The following is a 19,139-nucleotide window of genomic DNA, read 5'->3' on the forward strand; positions in this document are numbered from 1 at the left end:
TTAATGAACCAATCGCCAAAGCTGTCCCAGTCACAGTAGAAACTTTTTGAAAAGTGAATTGGAAAGTTGACGTAATTTGTGACATTTTGGCATCTTTAGATTTATAAAACACGAAACACTGAATTTTAGACAGTTATTCAAATGTAGCTGTTTTTAGACTTTTTTATCAATTTACTTTTTCTGAGACTATTCTTACACTTACGATCGGCTTTGCACTGGATTTTGGGTATGTTAACAAAAGATTTAAGGAATAAGTTTATATGCACAAGAAAGGAAATTTCATACCAATTCTAGTGATGTAATTATATTGGCGGTGCAATGCGTGACAAAAATATGATAAATAAAAAAGTGAAGTAGTTTCAGAATTTTGAAAAGTCAGCACCAGTTCTTGCTTGGCAGACGGGCGCAGTGGGTGGTAATATCTCAAAGCTATTTTGCACACGAAGACGGGTGAAATGAAACGAAAAAACACGCACGCATTAGCTAAAAAATTCCGCTTTTACTTTCAGAAAAATATTTATCATATTTTTGTCACGCATTGCACCGCCAATATAATTACATCACTAGAATTGGTATGAAATTTCCTTTCTTGTGCATATAAACTTATTCCTTAAATCTTTTGTTAACATACCCAAAATCCAGTGCAAAGCCGATCGTAAGTGTAAGAATAGTCTCGGAAAAAGTAAATTGATAAAAAAGTCTCAAAACAGCTACATTTGAATAACTATCAAAAATTCAGTGTTTCGTGTTTTATAAATCTAAAGATGCCAAAATGTCACAAATTACGTCAACTTTCCAATTCACTTTTCAAAAAATTTCTACTGTGACTGGGACAGCTTTGGCGATTGGTTCATTAAAAAGTACGATTTTTACACCACTTTTTTACATTTTTTGTGGTCATGATCTTAAAAAAAATTTTAATTTTTTTTCCATATGTGCAACGTGTAGCTTCTAACTTCAGCTTTTCCAGGCACTAAATGAATTTTTTTTCGCGCTCCTATAAACTGACTTACAGCCATTTTCCCGAAGCATGTTTTTTTGGATTTTTTTTCTTAGACCACGAATAACTTTAAAATCCATGATTGTAGCTGAATATTGTCTGAGAACTATATTTGAGTCACGTTACAAGCTTTCCAAAACTATAAAATTTGTAAAAATCGGTTGAGAAACAACAGAGTTTTAGCGGAAAAGGTGTTAGGGGTCATTTGACCCCCGGCGGTATAAATAGGTATATACAAAGTGCCGGTATGTTTAGTGTTAAAAACAACATTACCTTTTAGTTTTCGTTATAACATGATCAATTTAATTTAGACAAATACCATTAATACGGTTTTTTGTTCTAAAATGGTGATAAAATGCAACAATAAAAACCAAAGATTTTTTAAAATTTTATAAAGTATTGAGTACTAAATGACAAAAAGATGAAAAATTCAAAAAGTTAGAAAACAAATTCAAACAAAACACTGAATATGACAAAGAACAACTTAAAATATGATGAAGAATGACAAAAACAGCAAATATGACAAAAGAAAACAAACATTATGAACAAAACAAGAAAAGTGCAAAATGCATAAAAAAAATGATAAAAAAAATTAAAAATTAATCAAATGGTCAGAAATTGACCAAAAACAACGTTTTTGGTAATAATAATAATTATTTTGTAAAAATAACTGAAAAACAAGATAAGAAAAAAACCGTTCGATTTTGGCAACATTCGATTTTGGCAACATAAAATGTACGAGCGTGTTGCCAAAATCGAACGGGGTCTGTATTTGCAGAAAAAGTTGCTGCCACTATATGAGAAACTTACGACTCCACCATTGCACTATGGGGCAGTTCCATACAATGAGGCGGCAAAAAAGAATGATTTTGGTGGCCTGCAAGACATTGAAGAGCCGCTGATGGAAAAAGCTGCCTTTGCTGCAGCCTGGTGGGCCGCTGCCCTAGTGAACGCGACTGGAACGACTAAGAAAGCTGTTGCTTGCATCCAAGCAAAAATCGTCCTAAAAAAGTCCTTCTCAGGATTTTAAGAGTAATGGTTGTTGAGATACTTGATTTATTCATCACGTTTTTTCGGCTGATCAATGAATTGTCAATATATACAGTACCGTTCATAATTGTACACAGTAAACGAAAATTACCGAGTTCGGTAATTTTTTTACCGAAATCCTAACATGTGTAAATCGTTAAAGTGTTCGGTAATTTTTTCGGTAAAAAATAAACGAACATCGATAAATCGATTCTTGATTTACCGATGTTCGTTTATTTTTTACCGAAAAAATTACCGAACAGTTTAACGAGCTAGCATGTCTGAAGTTTTCGAAAAGTTCTATCGATGAGATCAAAATTTACGCGAGGTGCAATATTTCAGGCATGGATCTAGAAATGCGATTTCTATAAAATTTTGGACGAATGTTTCCATAGGAAAATCATATTCTCTGTTTAACAACCAGTAAATCTATTTCAACCGAAAAACCACAACAATATCGCGAGTTTCTGATTTGAAAACACAAATGGATCATTAATTCCATTTTTTTCTTTTCTTCATTGCTTTTGCCAGACATTTTTTGTCTGATTGGTGGAGGAAACGATATTGTTCTCATGAATCGTCCAAAATTCTATAGAAATCGCATTTCAAGGTTCATACCTGAAATATTGCACCTCGCGTAACTTTTGATCTTATCAATAGAACTTTTCGAAAACTTCAGACATGCTAGCTTCATATTTCAACAATCACTGTGCAAAATTTCAATAAAAAATATAGCGTAGTTTTAGAGATATTGCAGTTTGAATGAGAAAAGTCCAAAAAGTCAAATTTTCGTAGAATTACTGTTTCTCAGGCCACACAAACTCCAGAAAGCTCAAATTTTGTGTTACAATAGTGTGATAGTGTGATCTATCTAACGCAAAAAATTTGATCAAAAAATATCATCAGAGTTAAAAGTTATGGAAGTTCAAAGTCGAAGTGACAGTGCGCTTGCTTCCAATTTCTATACAATTATGAACGGTACTGTATAAATATTTTGTACATTTCGGTATTGGTGCTCCAGGGTATAGACGCTGAAGGCGATAGCGTAAAAAATCATCGGGCATAGTGGTTCAAAACAACAACGAAACGGCAGAAAATAATGAAAGAGTTGTCGAGTATAGTGTTCATAAAAGTGGTTCAATTAAATTAGCTTGGTTGATTTTATTTTCAAATCCTAGTCTGATTATGTCGTTAATCCATGGTTGGTTTCTGTTGTTGGAGGCTACCGCCGTAAGTATGCTCAGGTAATCCGAAAAGATGACGGAAGGGTTAGATGAGTGGCAACATTTTTCAAGAGCAACGACTAAGGCATTTCGGGGAGCGGGAGACTTTCTCTGTATTCATCGTCGAAGATTCCACATCCAACCTGACCATTTGGGCTTTTGGATCCGTCGGTGTAATTTTTTCGGTGAGTGAAGTAGTTCCGGTTAACCAATTCGAAGAAAGTCGGTAGAATCTTGATTTTTCCATCTCCAGCTCGGATAATTCGTTGCAGGCTAAGGTTGATTCAATCGAAACTCTTTCATTTGAGTTGGTGGTTTCATCTGTGTTCCATTTCCTAAAACTACTTTTAAGATTTGATTGGGAAACCAACCAGCCTTACTCCAGAAGTGAATGGGCGAAAAAAAATCATATGAAACCATGTTTGGTGTGTTTCGAGAAAATGTCCAATGAAAAAACAACAATACAAAAAAACAGCATGCGCAGAGAGAAAACAACCAAATTCTTTTGTCAGGACACTGTCGTTCGTATTTCCCGACATTAATTGTTATCGTTGAGTAGATAAATCATGTAACTTACAATAAAAAACTTTTTTTTTTAATTTTCTTTTGGATTAGTACATAACTTTGCAAGTTTTGTTTGCCAAGCGTACCCACATTGCAATCGTTTGCTGTTGAATTAAATTTGCTGGAGTATTGGAAATTTGTTTAATGTGTTAACAAGTTATCAATCAACATATTTTATGAAGTAGCTTACTATTCATAAATCGTTGAACGTAAAAAACAGTTTTTTAAAAATAAAGTTTGCAAAAATCTAACAGTTTTTCTATGGATAAATTTCTTTCATCAAACAGCGTTTCCCTAACACGGTCATCAAATAGAAAGAATAGTGCCAGGTCGCTACTAACACCAGTTGGTGATAGAAATATTTAGTAGACTGCTGCAAGCTTTGTATGGAAATTTCAAATTCTTAAATTTTTTACACCTCCCATAACTTTTTATGGTTGTTTTTGCTGCCAGAAATAGCAATAAAAATTTTGGAATCGATCCATCCAGTCCTGAATTAGCGCAACGAGTTTTAATTTTGTATGGGAAAACAAAATTTTTCATTTAAAAATCGCCTGAGTTGTACTGGAAGTTCAAAAAAAATATAACTTTAAAGGAAAAATATTCCTTGATTCTTGCAATACAATTTATGTGAACAAAGCATAAACCTAATTTGTACACCAGAAAAGATATTCGATGTTATACAAAATTTTTGTTATCAAAATAGATTTTTTTTAATTTTAGCATTTTTAACTGTTTATTTGAAAGCTGTGTAACTGTAGGATGATAATAAAAAATCTCAAAAAACCGCTTTGCATAGCCAGAGAATTTATTGATTTATATAACCTTTGCAAAAACTTTTCATGAAATTACTAAATGCCATTTTTTAATATTTTTCAATGGATTCAGATTTTTTTATTTTGAAATGGTTATAACTTTTTCAGGAAATGCTTAGCTGCGTGTCATGTTAGCAAAAAATGATGCTTAAGAATAGTTAAAACAAAAAATCAAAGGCCAACATCATTCCAAGCTTATTTGAATTTTCTGGATGATTTAATGTGCAAAAATTTCTTCTTCCAAACAAATTTCCATACAAAATTCAAACACGTTGCGCTAACTCAGGAATCAACCAAAATATGTTCGCTATTCCTGTCCCTGCGTTCTCGATCGGTTTCCCCTACCCCTACCACTCAACTTGCTAACAAACCATGGCTTTCCTATTTATACTGGGAAATTTTCTTATTTTGAAAATTTCACAAAAAAATTAAATTCTCCAGAATACAAATATCAATTCGCATGTACTTACATTCGCGAATTAGAATGATTATCGACTCTTACTTTCAAAAGTCGCACTTAGCGTAACCTTTTCGTGGGTTGTTTCGTTGGATTTCAAAGGAAAAGATTATGCTAAGCACAATCAGTTTTTACACTAACTTGTATTTTAAAATGAAAGCTAAATTTTGAATATGTGTTGCGGTATTGTTATCTTAAGCATTCCTGATTGCCTGGTTATATCGGATTTTGTCCACATTTATCCACAGTATTTTCCAAATCAAACCAAAAACTTAAATATTAGATAGCATTATTTATTCTAATATGTGTTGTGAGTAGAGATGTACCGAATATTCGGTCGGCCGAATATTCGGCGCCGAATACCGTAAAAAAACCGTTAAGCCGAATATTCGGCTCACCGAATAGTTGAGCTAAGTATTCGGCCGAATATCTACTACAGACTTGTAAAATTTTTCAAATGACTTTGGATAATTTATAAAATATTGAAAAGTTTACAACACAATCATTAAAAACTTATGGTTTCAGCAAAACATCTAAGGGGTATCCTCTTATCTTTCACTGTAGATCGTCCAGGAGAATGCAGACAAGTATCACTTTATCCTTTGATTTAAGTGTATTTCTCATTATCTGGATATATTCAGGCTTGCCCATAAATCCAGCGAAGATTCCAGATAAATCAAATCTGTCCGGGATGTCCAGATGTTTTTTAAAACATCCCGAATTTTGTCAGATTATTTGCTAAATCAAATAAAAAACTCAAATTTCTCCAAACTTTTAGTTTTTGTGTTCTATAATGATTTTTCAAAAATTTCAAAATAAACATAAATTTTGCCTTTTTTAATATTTTTTTCCCAAAATCGTCTCGAATGCCTGACCATGCAGATACGTATGATTAAAAGTATAGTTTGCTTAAGGTTAAAGATCATCTATCTTTTCAACAATTATTTTGAAGATATCTTGCTCAAATTTAACCTTCATCTAATTCAATATCAAAGAAGCAAATTAAAATAGCTTGGCGGCACCTGTTTCGACATTTTTAATCCCAGTTTCTATAGGAATGCAATCTCTTTGAGGATAAACGCTCTAGAAGCGACTAGTCATCGGATGTCCTTTCAGTAATTGGTGACATTTTAAAAATCAGAAAGACCTCTACTTAAAAGTATCTTGTAATTCATCATCCGATATTATCATCCAGTTGAAAACAATCGACTAAAGAACATGAGGGGCCTTCATATGAAAGAAATTGAAAGCATTGAAATAATCCCTTAAGTTTTTTTTTCATTGAAACTCAATAGAATATTCGACCGAATATTCGGCCGAATATTCGTTTGGCCGAATAGTTGAAAAGCTCAATATTCGGTATTCGGCCGTTCGCCGAATACCACTATTCGGTACATCTCTAGTTGTGAGACAAGTTGGTTAAATAATTTCGATTGCTTTGATGCAACATTATTTATGTGTTTTGCGTGAAATTACAACAGCTTTTTTCATCGAAATGAACTTGTTTTTATTGGAGTTGTGAAATTTTATAAGAAAACTAACTTGCCTCGACTGAAAATAATTTTTCACGTTTTAATATTTCTTTTTTTCTTATCCACTTTCATCAGAATCTCCTGAACTTCTGCTAGATATTGCCCGGGTTTTGAATCAAAATTAAAATCCACTGCCACAAACGCTTTTACCTTAACAGAACTTTTTTTAATTAGATATGTTAATACAAACCGTTGATAATTTCAATTACTAATCTGTATAAGTTCCTAACAAAATACCTTAAGAAGTCAATCTATACTGCTGCAGTTAATATGGAATTTTCGTAATTCTACGAATCATGGTCGTGTGAAATACAACCTCCCCAACTTTTTATTTCTTTTGTAAGCCGCTTATTGGAATAATTGATAATTTAATAATAAATATTATCATAACATTTCATGAAACTCATGAGAAAACTATGTGAAATGATTGATTAATTATGAGGAAAGATTTTTTCGACAAATCAGCAACAACTTTGTTAAATTTATACTTAATAATGGGCAAAAATTACACATTTTCGTGATATTTTCATCTTTTTTTGACTATAACTCTAAAAACGGTGCTTTAAGGTGCCTGGAAACTCATTCATTTTATTTTAAGGACCGAAAACTAGATATTGAAAGTTTAAAGATTATGGAGAAATGCGGGGCTTTTTATTTACAAGGCTTAAAAGTTTTTGACTTATTTACTCATTTTAATCATAGATCAATTAAGTGTGTAAAAATTTTGAACGGTTCAAATGAAAGCTTATAATATAAGCTTTCATATGATGTACTTTAAATTTAAGAAAAAATGTTTTCCATAGAAATATATGTAATTCATTGTTTTTTATTTTCGTCACACATTTTTTTCAAATTTTCAAAGTCTGATGTCTGTGGTGCGTTTAGTATCCGAGATAATGAGTTGAAAAATTGCTGATATCTTCAGGTATCAGAATGGGGGTAGGCTTAATAGCGACACGTTATCCAAACATACGGGAAAATTGTGCCAATATCTGTAATTTTGCAATTCAATCCAAAAAGTTTGTAACGATAATACAGGGGAACAGCATTTTTGGTGCCTATGTTTCAATAACTGATTTTGTAAGATTTTGGATTCCTGAATTCAAAACATTTCACAGATTTCGCCAATCACTTCTAGCTTTAGTGATATGGCGTGTGGAAATTTTCAAATGGATCAGTTTGGGTAAAATCGATTTTTCATAACTGATAAGTTAAAAAACCTAAATAAAAACCAAATGCTTTTAGTACCCTCCATTCAATCAAGAACTAAGATATTGAAAATATGTTCTTGTACCAGAGGTTTCAAAAAATTGAATTCTACAATAAATAGAAAATAATAGAAATGAGATTATGATTCCAACTTCTTCTGACATCATTAATGAAAGCTTTGTTAAAGGCTGCCAAATGATTAGATTTACGCTTTTGAAAATATCAAAGACTCAATTTAGTTTATTTCTTCTTTAAAATTTTGTAAAAATTCCTGTTTTTTTGCAGGTTAAAAAAAATTAACAAAAAGAAAAAAGAACTTATTTCTTAGAATTTTACTCGCGGTCTTTGAGAAAGTTGATCATTAAGTCAATAATAATTTATATTTTACAGTTTTGTACACAAATTGAAAAACTAATTTTTCACCTATTTTTAAAAGTTATCTCGAAAACTAGAGCTGACGAAAAACTTTTTTGACATTTGGATTCAGCGCCCCTGAAATAGTCAAAATCAGTTCTGAGATTCTTTGCACATCAGAAAAATGTGAATTTTGTTGTCTTGTGTTATTTGTGATACTATTTCCAGAATTTAACAGGCAAAGTGTTCCAAACATTGATAAAATTGAGTCATTATACTTCAAAATTAGCAATCCACATTACCAGTCATAATATTTCCATGATTCAGCCTTAGAAAGCTACCCAAGCAACCAAAAGTTCGGATAACATTCCTCTATCATTGATCATTTATCAGCTTAATCGAGTATGCTAATATAACTTCTTTTCAGCTCATTTTTTAAGTAGTTAAACGAACTTTAAAGTTGACAAAAAGGTCGCATAAATCGTCAAACAACTTCTAACCAGCTTCAAAATCCACTTTATAAGCAGCATAAAAAATCGAAAAAATTACTCTTCCGCTCCTTCAATTGCCTTCTCAAGTCTGCTATTTAGATTCATATAAATCAACTATATTTGTTACTAACTCACATTACATTTAAAAAACACGTTCTTACCAAGCCTCGTACCCGAGCTCGCCGCTTGAAAGTTGAGATCCATACTTATTGCCCTATATGAACATCATGAGTAGGCAACGATTTTACTCGATGTGATGATTTTTTTTAAAACGGCTTTCAGGTTCTTTATTTCTACTTAATTCCCACTTTCAAGCTGTTAAAAAGTTCTTCCGGAACTTAATGTGTACTTCATATAGTTGTTTCCCAAGTAACGACATGTGTTTATTTATACAAACACGTGTTGAAGTTCGAAAAAAGTAGATTTTAGCCTTTAAATCTACTTCAAAGTTTCTATAACAAGAAGTTGTTTTTGAATGCCCGTTGGAACTAATAAAAAACTTTCAAGTTTACAAAATAGTACAACAGAGACTTTTTACGAACTATTGAGCTGTACAAAAAGACTTGCAACCCTTTGATAGCTACTTGCTTTTGAAAAAAATGAGAAGTACGTAACAAGTAGATTGTTTTTCTTCATACAAACTTTAAAGTTCCCAAAAAGTAGAAACAGAAACCAAAACAGTACTTTAAAGCTTTTTTTGAGTATTGGCTGAACTTGATAAAGAATGAAGTTCCATGGACCTCTAAAAAGCATTTTGAACAGCAAAAAAGTTCCACAGAACTTTTGTACAGCTATATATGAACTTATTAGTTCGTTCCTTAAGTGATATTCGAACTTTTGGTTGCTTGGGTAATTCCCGAAGTATCTATATTAAATTTATGAAATCTTAGACAAAAAAAACTCTAGAATGTAAAATGTAAATAAAACATTGACAAATCTGGTTAAAAATCTGTAAAATTATGTTTTTTTCATGAGTTTTTGAAACCTTGTTCAACATCTCAATGCAATGATTTTATATTGAACTGCCTATTGTGCTTCTAATGATGTTTCCTTTTTGTCAAAAAAAAGGATTATTCAAAACATTTACAATCAATTAAAACATTTCAATTATTAAAAAATGATCAAGATTTAGTGTTTAATGAACCAATTTTGGCTGGTTTAATCAGCATAAACTTAAATAAAAAATGTTTATGCAAGTACACTACTAGTACTACTTTTACATGGTTTTAATGCGGCCCGCCGAAAGAATTTCAAGTTAAAAGTGGCCCGTTGCTTCAAAAGGTTGCTCACCCCTGGTTCAAAGGGATTAACAAAAAAACTAACAAGTTACTCAAAATGTAACCTCAAAATAATTTCTTTAAGAACTGATAAACTGAGGTAGAAAAATTGTTTCGCTTAAATAACTGTAGCGATAAAAAGGGGAAAAAGCTTGTATGCTATAATTGTTTCGTCAAGATGTACAGTACATGCTCGCACCACACCACAGCCAGCAGCCACGCACGAGGGCGATGTGTGGCGTGGTAGGGGCAAGCATTCATTCATAAAATCAGTCACAAAAAATGACGACGAGAAGGAGAGTGTTTTGTGTATTCATTCAACTTCCAAGTGTTCTCGGAAAGCTAAACAGCTAGCAGCGGTCTAAACTTCCGGTTTCTTCCCTGAAAACATTATTGTAATTAAGAAACCTTGAAAGAAACAGATGCACGTTCGGTGCATCTCGGATGCACTTTCTGCATACATTTTTGGTGTGCCCTACCGATCTTCATCATTTCTTTTCGCCCACCATGAGTAAGCGAAGGGAAGAAAACATGCATGCATTTCGTGAGTAGCAGCAGCTAACTACCGAACCGATGCGATCGGATGTTTAAAATTCCCTATAGGTACGAACGTGAGAATATTCGATTGGTTCTCCCGATCCCATTCATGCGCGCTATTTCTATCGATCTTTGTTTGGCATGGCTGAACGGATCTTACGAAATAGGTACCAACCAGCATCGCAACGTAGCGTCTCGGAGAGTGTTAGATTGCAATCTGGCACTGGATGAGGCAGCGATAAAAAAATACCAACGAACATGATACCATTCTCGATCGAGACAATGTCAGGTGCGAAATATGAGCAGCAAGTGGCAGCTCACAGAGATGATCGGTAGCTATTCGTTTCGATTGAATAATTGGCAGGGAAAGCAAAAATTTCGAGTCCGACAAATTTGTTGCTTTATTTCAAATGTTAAATTCAGAACATCCAAAAATATAAATAGCGCAACCCTGAATTTTGAAAATGATTCAGAATTCAGATTCAGAATTCAGATTCAAAATTCAGATTCAGAATTCAGATTCAGAATTCAGATTCAGAATTCAGATTCAGAATTCAGATTCAGAATTCAGATTCAGAATTCAGATTCACAATTCAGATTCAGAATTCAGATTCAGAATTCAGATTCAGAATTCAGATTCAGAATTCAGATTCAGAATTCAGATAAAGAATTCAGATTCAGAATTCAGATTCAGAATTCAGATTCAGAATTCAGATTCAGAATTCAGATTCAGAATTCAGATTCAGAATTCAGATTCAGAATTCAGATTCAGAATTCAGATTCAGAATTCAGATTCAGAATTCAGATTCAGAATTCAGATTCAGAATTCAGATTCAGAATTCAGATTCAGAATTCAGATTCAGAATTCAGATTCAGAATTCAGATTCAGAATTCAGATTCAGAATTCAGATTCAGAATTCAGATTCAGAATTCAGATTCAGAATTCAGATTCAGAATTCAGATTCAGAATTCAGATTCAGAATTCAGATTCAGAATTCAGATTCAGAATTCAGATTCAGAATTCAGATTCAGAATTCAGATTCAGAATTCAGATTCAGAATTCAGATTCAGAATTCAGATTCAGAATTCAGATTCAGAATTCAGATTCAGAATTCAGATTCAGAATTCAGATTCAGAATTCAGATTCAGAATTCAGATTCAGAATTCAGATTCAGAATTCAGATTCAGAATTCAGATTCAGAATTCAGATTCAGAATTCAGATTCAGAATTCAGATTCAGAATTCAGATTCAGAATTCAGATTCAGAATTCAGATTCAGAATTCAGATTCAGAATTCAGATTCAGAATTCAGATTCAGAATTCAGATTCAGAATTCAGATTCAGAATTCAGATTCAGAATTCAGATTCAGAATTCAGATTCAGAATTCAGATTCAGAATTCAGATTCAGAATTCAGATTCAGAATTCAGATTCAGAATTCAGATTCAGAATTCAGATTCAGAATTCAGATTCAGAATTCAGATTCAGAATTCAGATTCAGAATTCAGATTCAGAATTCAGATTCAGAATTCAGATTCAGAATTCAGATTCAGAATTCAGATTCAGAATTCAGATTCAGAATTCAGATTCAGAATTCAGATTCAGAATTCAGATTCAGAATTCAGATTCAGAATTCAGATTCAGAATTCAGATTCAGAATTCAGATTCAGAATTCAGATTCAGAATTCAGATTCAGAATTCAGATTCAGAATTCAGGTTCAGAATTCAGGTTCAGAATTCAGATTCAGAATTCAGATTCAGAATTCAGATTCAGAATTCAGATTCAGAATTCAGATTCAGAATTCAGATTCAGAATTCAGATTCAGAATTCAGATTCAGAATTCAGATTCAGAATTCAGATTCAGAATTCAGATTCAGAATTCAGATTCAGAATTCAGATTCAGAATTCAGATTCAGAATTCAGATTCAGAATTCAGATTCAGAATTCAGATTCAGAATTCAGATTCAGAATTCAGATTCAGAATTCAGATTCAGAATTCAGATTCAGAATTCAGATTCAGAATTCAGATTCAGAATTCAGATTCAGAATTCAGATTCAGAATTCAGATTCAGAATTCAGATTCAGAATTCAGATTCAGAATTCAGATTCAGAATTCAGATTCAGAATTCAGATTCAGAATTCAGATTCAGAATTCAGATTCAGAATTCAGATTCAGAATTCAGATTCAGAATTCAGATTCAGAATTCAGATTCAGAATTCAGATTCAGAATTCAGATTCAGAATTCAGATTCAGAATTCAGATTCAGAATTCAGATTCAGAATTCAGATTCAGAATTCAGATTCAGAATTCAGATTCAGAATTCAGATTCAGAATTCAGATTCAGAATTCAGATTCAGAATTCAGATTCAGAATTCAGATTCAGAATTCAGATTCAGATTCAGAATTCAGATTCAGAATTCAGATTCAGAATTCAGATTCAGAATTCAGATTCAGAATTCAGATTCAGAATTCAGATTCAGAATTCAGATTCAGAATTCAGATTCAGAATTCAGATTCAGAATTCAGATTCAGAATTCAGATTCAGAATTCAGATTCAGAATTCAGATTCAGAATTCAGATTCAGAATTCAGATTCAGAATTCAGATTCAGAATTCAGATTCAGAATTCAGATTCAGAATTCAGATTCAGATTCAGAATTCAGATTCAGAATTCAGATTCAGAATTCAGATTCAGAATTCAGATTCAGAATTCAGATTCAGAATTCAGATTCAGATTCAGAATTCAGATTCAGAATTCAGATTCAGAATTCAGATTCAGAATTCAGATTCAGAATTCAGATTCAGAATTCAGATTCAGAATTCAAATTCAGAATTCAGATTTAAAATTCAGATTCAGAATTCAGTTTCTACATTATTTGCTTGTAAAGTTCTTGTACATCTGCAAGTAGAATTGCTTGTCTAAAGTGAATTTTAAATTAGTTTTATCGATAACATTGAACTAGGTATATTGGAAATTTAGTAAGAAAAAATTGTCAATTAAAAGTTTTTATAACGTAACAACAAAGTATTTTAAAGTCCTAGGTGACGAAAAATTAAGACTTGGGCATAATACACATTCTGGCTAAAATTTCACTTCTCCCTTTTTCAGCTCAGCTCAGCTTAGCTCAGCTCAACGCTTCTTGGTATTATTCTAGACACGTTCGATGTTCCGATCCGGTCGTTTCTTTTCCCTCTCTCTGCCAAAAGTCTAACATGTCGAAAAATGGTCATAAAGTTCACTACGCAGTGGACGAAACATTAAACATGTAGTATCTATACCTAAATGATAGACATTACACTCTGGAGTAGGTACTTCAGAGCATAAAATAGCGCACTAAAGATTACGTAGGCCAATGTTTTATAGATTGCATCACTGGAAATGTAGTGTTATGTTACGCACCGCCTACTATTGATATACACCCAAATAAAAAGCCAGAATAAGCTTATTCGATAGACTTAGGAAAGTCTACTAAAATTCGAATGATTAATTAAAAAAGAACAAACTTAGATTTTTTGTTTTAGAAAATCCACTGCGACCAATTTATATGGTCTATTTTGAAAACAAACTCTGATATTTACCTGAGAACATTTTTCCAAACTGCTAACACTCACAGAGAAGATTTGGTTGAGAGTCTTAGGAATGACGCATAGTCCTCCTTCAATTAGTGAAACTATCAGTAATTCAAACAATCAATTGGGGAACGCGTCTCAAGCTCATTAAACCGAACATTGATGATCATTAGATTTTAATACAACGATGCGCACTGGAAATTTATTTTTTCGCTGTTTTTTTTTCTTCACATTCCGCAACTCAAAAACACAATGAACCGTCCCACTGCACTGTATATAAGCTTATGAAAAAAGTATACATTAACAAATTATTTAAATTGAACAAAATGTCTTATCCACATCCCCACAAGCTGCACTGACATCTCACTGGATCACTCAAAAAATGATTTAAATCGTACTACGAATGTTCTTCTCCACGATCGTGTGCCATCATCACCAGCAGGCTATACCTAAACTACTATAAGCCGCATGTGTTCACCATCCGATCCTCAGCCGTTGTGAATTTTCGAGTACGTTCGTTCACGGTTCCATACTGTTCTGTTCCCACTCAATGTAGGTATTCTTTGCTCATCCCGTCTCGTCTCGTTTCGTGATTGGATTGAAGGCGGGTGTATGCAACTAACTACGAGGTTGTGTTTCATACACATGTCGGCATCAACCGACAACGGGCCATTCATGCTACTCCTCCAAGCTAAGCCAAAACTAACGACCAAAACGGACATGCGCGACAATGATGATGTTGTGTGGTGTGAATGTACGAGGGAGCGTCAAAGAGCGATCGGAGAGAAGAGCTATATGTGCGAGTCGTATAAGAAATTTCTTTCAGAGGATTTTGTGAACTTGCAATAAACTGTCACGTTCATTCTCTTTTTTCGAATATTCCTCACTGAACGCTCTAGAGCCAGCATATTATGCTAAACCATCATACGTACATACATATGAATTGTACCTACTCTATACGAGCATGTAATCAACTTAAGTTGCGCATCAGCATTCAATCATACACTGACTGACTGGCTGAGGCGCGACGACTACGCTCGCTGTTGTTTTGATAATCGGTCGTTCTTCCTGTTGTTCTTGCGGAAGACACTCAGCAGCAGAATCAATTAAATATTCCGATTTTTCGAACCGCACACAGCCCAAACAGAACTTCCTCACTTCCGTCAGAGGAAAGAAAGTTCGACATATCGTGTCTCCCATAATTCTAATTTGTCTGCTTCTTTATTGCTATGCAGCGAGTCACACAAGTAAGAAATAAGAAAGAATAATCTCACAAAAAGCAGTTATTCACGGTTTCTTTTTTATTTGCAAAGGAATAAATGATAAAAGGCGATCGAAGCACGTATTCTCAAACAGTTTAATAAAAATTAGAAATTCTCATTTTTTTCTGGCTACAGATTGACGTGTTTTCCCTTTTTCCCGTATTTTTGAACAATCATTCACGAAAAATTAAAAAAAAGTAGTTAAAATTTACCGAGAAGCAGATGTGATTTTTTCACCTAGTAAAAAAGTAATTTAGCAAAATAGTAAATAATACCGTTTTTCCATTCACTGATTGAAAAGTTAAATGCTACCTGGTTTGGTTGGTTTCTTCACTTAAAATTAAAAAAAAAACAAAATTCATTCAAAAATTGATATTTATTTAAGATTAGCTGACCCGGTGTGCTTTTCTACACCTTACAAAAATAAATGAAATTTTAGGAAATAATTTAAATTTGATTTTTTTTTGTTAACACCATTTTAAATCAAGGATGGTGAGTGGCGAATCAAACGACGAGCAAAAAATAATTCTCTCACTTTGTGAGGTAACTCATTCCCCGAACGCATTCGAAAAAATTACACACGATGGCACTCAGTGAGCGAACCAATCGGACTTACCGGCCAACCTCTTTATTTCATCAAAAGCATGGATCACTACAAATCTGGACGCATTAAAAAGGGATGTCTATCTCGGAGCTATGTAAACGAAATAAAAATGTTTTGTGCTCAAATTGTAGGGTTTTTACTGCCCTTTAAAGGAAAAATAATAAAAAAATTATTCCGATGTTGTATTGAAGAAATTTCGTACTTTTCGTCGAGAACCTCATCTAAGTTTGGACACCCTATTCACTGACCTCAGCGGCCATTTTGTTCCACAATCTCTTCATCTCTGTTGCATCCCGAGTCGTCCTACCATTCTTCTTCATCTTCTGACTAACAATTGCTCAAAATTTTTCGATAGGGTGGAATTGAGGGCAGTTGGGTGGGTTGACGTCCTTTTCGACAAAATCCACCAGTTGGCCCGATACCACTGTAGTACCTCTTCGCTGTAGTGGCAGCTAGCTAAATCTAGCAAAAACTTTACTGGTTTTTTGTGAGATCTAACAAAAGGAAAAAAAACATTTTTCAGGCACTCCTCCTTGTAATGTAATGAAATTTTCAGCACTGATAGAGGAAACATTTCCGAACAAAGTACTGTCAAAAATTCCAGATCCGACAACTAGGAGCGCTATGGTATAATAAACAGTGCGTCCAGATTTCTGATGATCCATGCTTTAGGAGACGAACGTGTCGCCTGTCTGCCATCCTATGATTGGATCGACAAGCGGATGTTTTGGAAGATGATTTTGCACAGAATTGAATATTTTGAGCCAGCGATCGGCGATTGCAATTATTTCGACCGCATCAATTCGTTCGTTCTGCTTGCATAGATGGTTTTGCTACTAAACAACTCAAACATGTGCAGCGCGGTCGGAAAGCACATGAAGGCGTATGACTCACAGTTGAATATGACAATGACACACATCAACGAGTCAAACTCAACTACTTCAGCCAACATAATTAAACACTTGGACGAACGGCTAAATTGCCTTAGGAACGACCTTGCAACACCAATGAAGGAAGCGGAGCAGGAAATTCCCCAAGGGACGGACAGCAGCATTCTTCATATACTTGAGGAGGTAAAATTAGTGTCAGAAGCTATTTCCAACTTCCAGATGAAATCTCAAGAAGTCATAATACCTCATCAGACGCTGGAAAAAGAATTAGCTGAAGTCAGCCAAAAAAGCGCTCTTCCTAAAAATGACCATACATCCCCTGGATGGAGATTTTTGGGCAACAAATGGCACTGGAAGCTTGACTGGACACAATTTGATGCTAAACAACGCTCTCGTAGAATCCAAGAAAAAGCTGCTGAAAAATCTCGTCGAAAGAAACGTAACCAAAAACGACAAAATTATGCCAATGACAAACAAAATTACTACAACAACAACAAAGACAACAACAAAAACAGCACGAACAACAACAATATCAACAGCAACTACAACACGAACAACAAAAGCAACAACAATATCAAGCACAACGTTACTCACATCAATAACAGGAACAACAACAATAACAACAACAGCAACAGAAACAAAAACCATAGAAACAGCAGCAACCATCCACAACTACCACTAGACAAAAACTTACTGGCTATGGCGAAAACGCAATTTTCTGGTCCACCATCATCCATCGAACATCCTATTGCGGGCCTTTCAACGACCACATCAAAAGCACGGTTCATCAGCTTCAAAAAAGGAGAGACAATCAACGCAGATCACTCTAACGTCATGAGGCATAAAGACCACGAATCCAAGGAATTGAACAATTCATTACCACAAATCAATGACGGCAGCCAATTCGAACTAGATCCTTTACGTCCTCCCATTGTCCGCCTCACTGAACAATCGGTGGAAGGAGACGGTCGTTTTTTGAAGGCAAGACTACGTGACCCAAAAATCATGAAAGTGGTCCGTATGTATCTTGCATTCCTAAAGGACCAGCCGGCAACTGTCTGTATTGAAGGAATGACGTCGACGAGCATCAAAATGATGCTAGCATCGGAGGGCCTACCTACTGCTCCTGACCACCTGCAGCGCATCTTTACAGAAGTACATCAGGAGTTCGGGGTGGGCGCGACAGACGCTGTTGCTGATCTACAATCCTATCAGCGATTTTTGACCAGCGAGCGGACTCATCGTCTACAACAACTTCGCGAAAGCACCAATAAGTTCCACACTCTCCCTTCAAATTTTCGCAAGTAAGGACGCCTTCTACGGAAGTAGAATTAGATACAAACACTTTTGAAGCAGATGCACATTCAAAAAATTCTTCCGAAAGACAGAGTGCGACTGAAATTTTGATTTATTGTCAAAATTTCAATCGCATGAAAAGCTCAGCCAAAATGAAGGATATTTATAAAAATGTATTAAGCTCATCCTTCTCAGTCATTCTAGCAACTGAGACTAGCTGGGATGAAAGCGTTCGCAGTGAAGAAATTTTTGGAAGTGCATATAACGTATTCAGAGACGACAGAAATTTTCAAATGTCTCAGAAGAAGTCAGGTGGCGGAGTTCTTATAGCCATTTCTAATAGCTTTAATTCTGAAATAATTCCAACCCAAAAATTCAATGAATTTGAGCAGGTTTGGGTGAAGGCACACATAGCAGGTGAAACACACGTGTTTGCCTCAGTGTATTTTCCACCAGACCATGCTCATAAAAATACTTATGAAAAATTCCTCATCACTGCAGAAGAGGTAATATCTCATCTATGTGCTGAGGTTAAAATTCATATCTATGGGGATTTCAATCAACGCCACGCTGACTTCATCGAGGACTCTGAAAATGAAAGCATATTACTCCCAGTCGTTGGGGATAATGAAACTTTGCAATTCATTTTTGACAAAATTTCTAATTTGGGACTGAATCAAATTAATCACATAAAAAACCAGCAGAATTGCTATTTAGACCTTTTACTAACAAACATTTATGAAGATTTTTGCGTTATTGAAGCGCAAAACCCTTTATGGAAAAACGAGGCGTTTCACACGGCGATTGAATATTCCATATTTATACATGAACATCAAAGACCCAACGATTGCGAATATGAAGAAGTCTTTGAATACCAATCTGCAAATTATGAAAACATTAAGAATAGATTAAACAGTGTCAATTGGCAAGAAATTTTTAGGAATGAAGGAAATGTCGAAACTGCTGCTGACGTCTTTTACAAAATTTTATTTGGAATTATCTCACAAGAAACACCATTGAAGAAAAGAA

General features: G+C 34.1%; 2 protein-coding genes across 3 annotated transcripts in view; one reads left to right on the forward strand and one right to left on the reverse strand.

The window, feature by feature from the left end:
- The window catches only part of LOC129739072 (uncharacterized), a 54,147-nt gene extending 39,486 nt beyond the window's left edge, over nucleotides 1-14,661 (reverse strand). Inside the window, exons 1-2 of one of the 2 annotated variants that reach the window (XM_055730451.1) lie at nucleotides 14,508-14,587; nucleotides 14,068-14,339 (exon numbers count right to left, since the gene is read on the reverse strand). In XM_055730451.1, coding sequence (XP_055586426.1) covers nucleotides 14,068-14,077 — 10 coding nt within the window. In that variant the 5' untranslated portion in view covers nucleotides 14,078-14,339; nucleotides 14,508-14,587. Of the gene's footprint in view, nucleotides 1-14,067 lie in introns of both variants that reach the window. The other variant, XM_055730447.1, reaches the window with a different exon arrangement.
- A 2,114-nt stretch (nucleotides 14,662-16,775) lies between these two features.
- LOC129737842 (putative uncharacterized protein DDB_G0282499) lies at nucleotides 16,776-18,122 on the forward strand. Its single transcript, XM_055729001.1, has 2 exons — nucleotides 16,776-17,253; nucleotides 17,314-18,122. The coding sequence occupies exons 1-2, from the start codon at nucleotides 16,776-16,778 to the stop codon at nucleotides 18,120-18,122; spliced, it is 1,287 nt and encodes a 428-aa protein (XP_055584976.1).
- The last annotated feature ends 1,017 nt before the right edge of the window (nucleotides 18,123-19,139 follow it).

Source organism: Uranotaenia lowii, chromosome 1 (genome assembly GCF_029784155.1).
Source record: "Uranotaenia lowii strain MFRU-FL chromosome 1, ASM2978415v1, whole genome shotgun sequence".
Lineage (NCBI taxonomy): Eukaryota > Metazoa > Arthropoda > Insecta > Diptera > Culicidae > Uranotaenia > Uranotaenia lowii.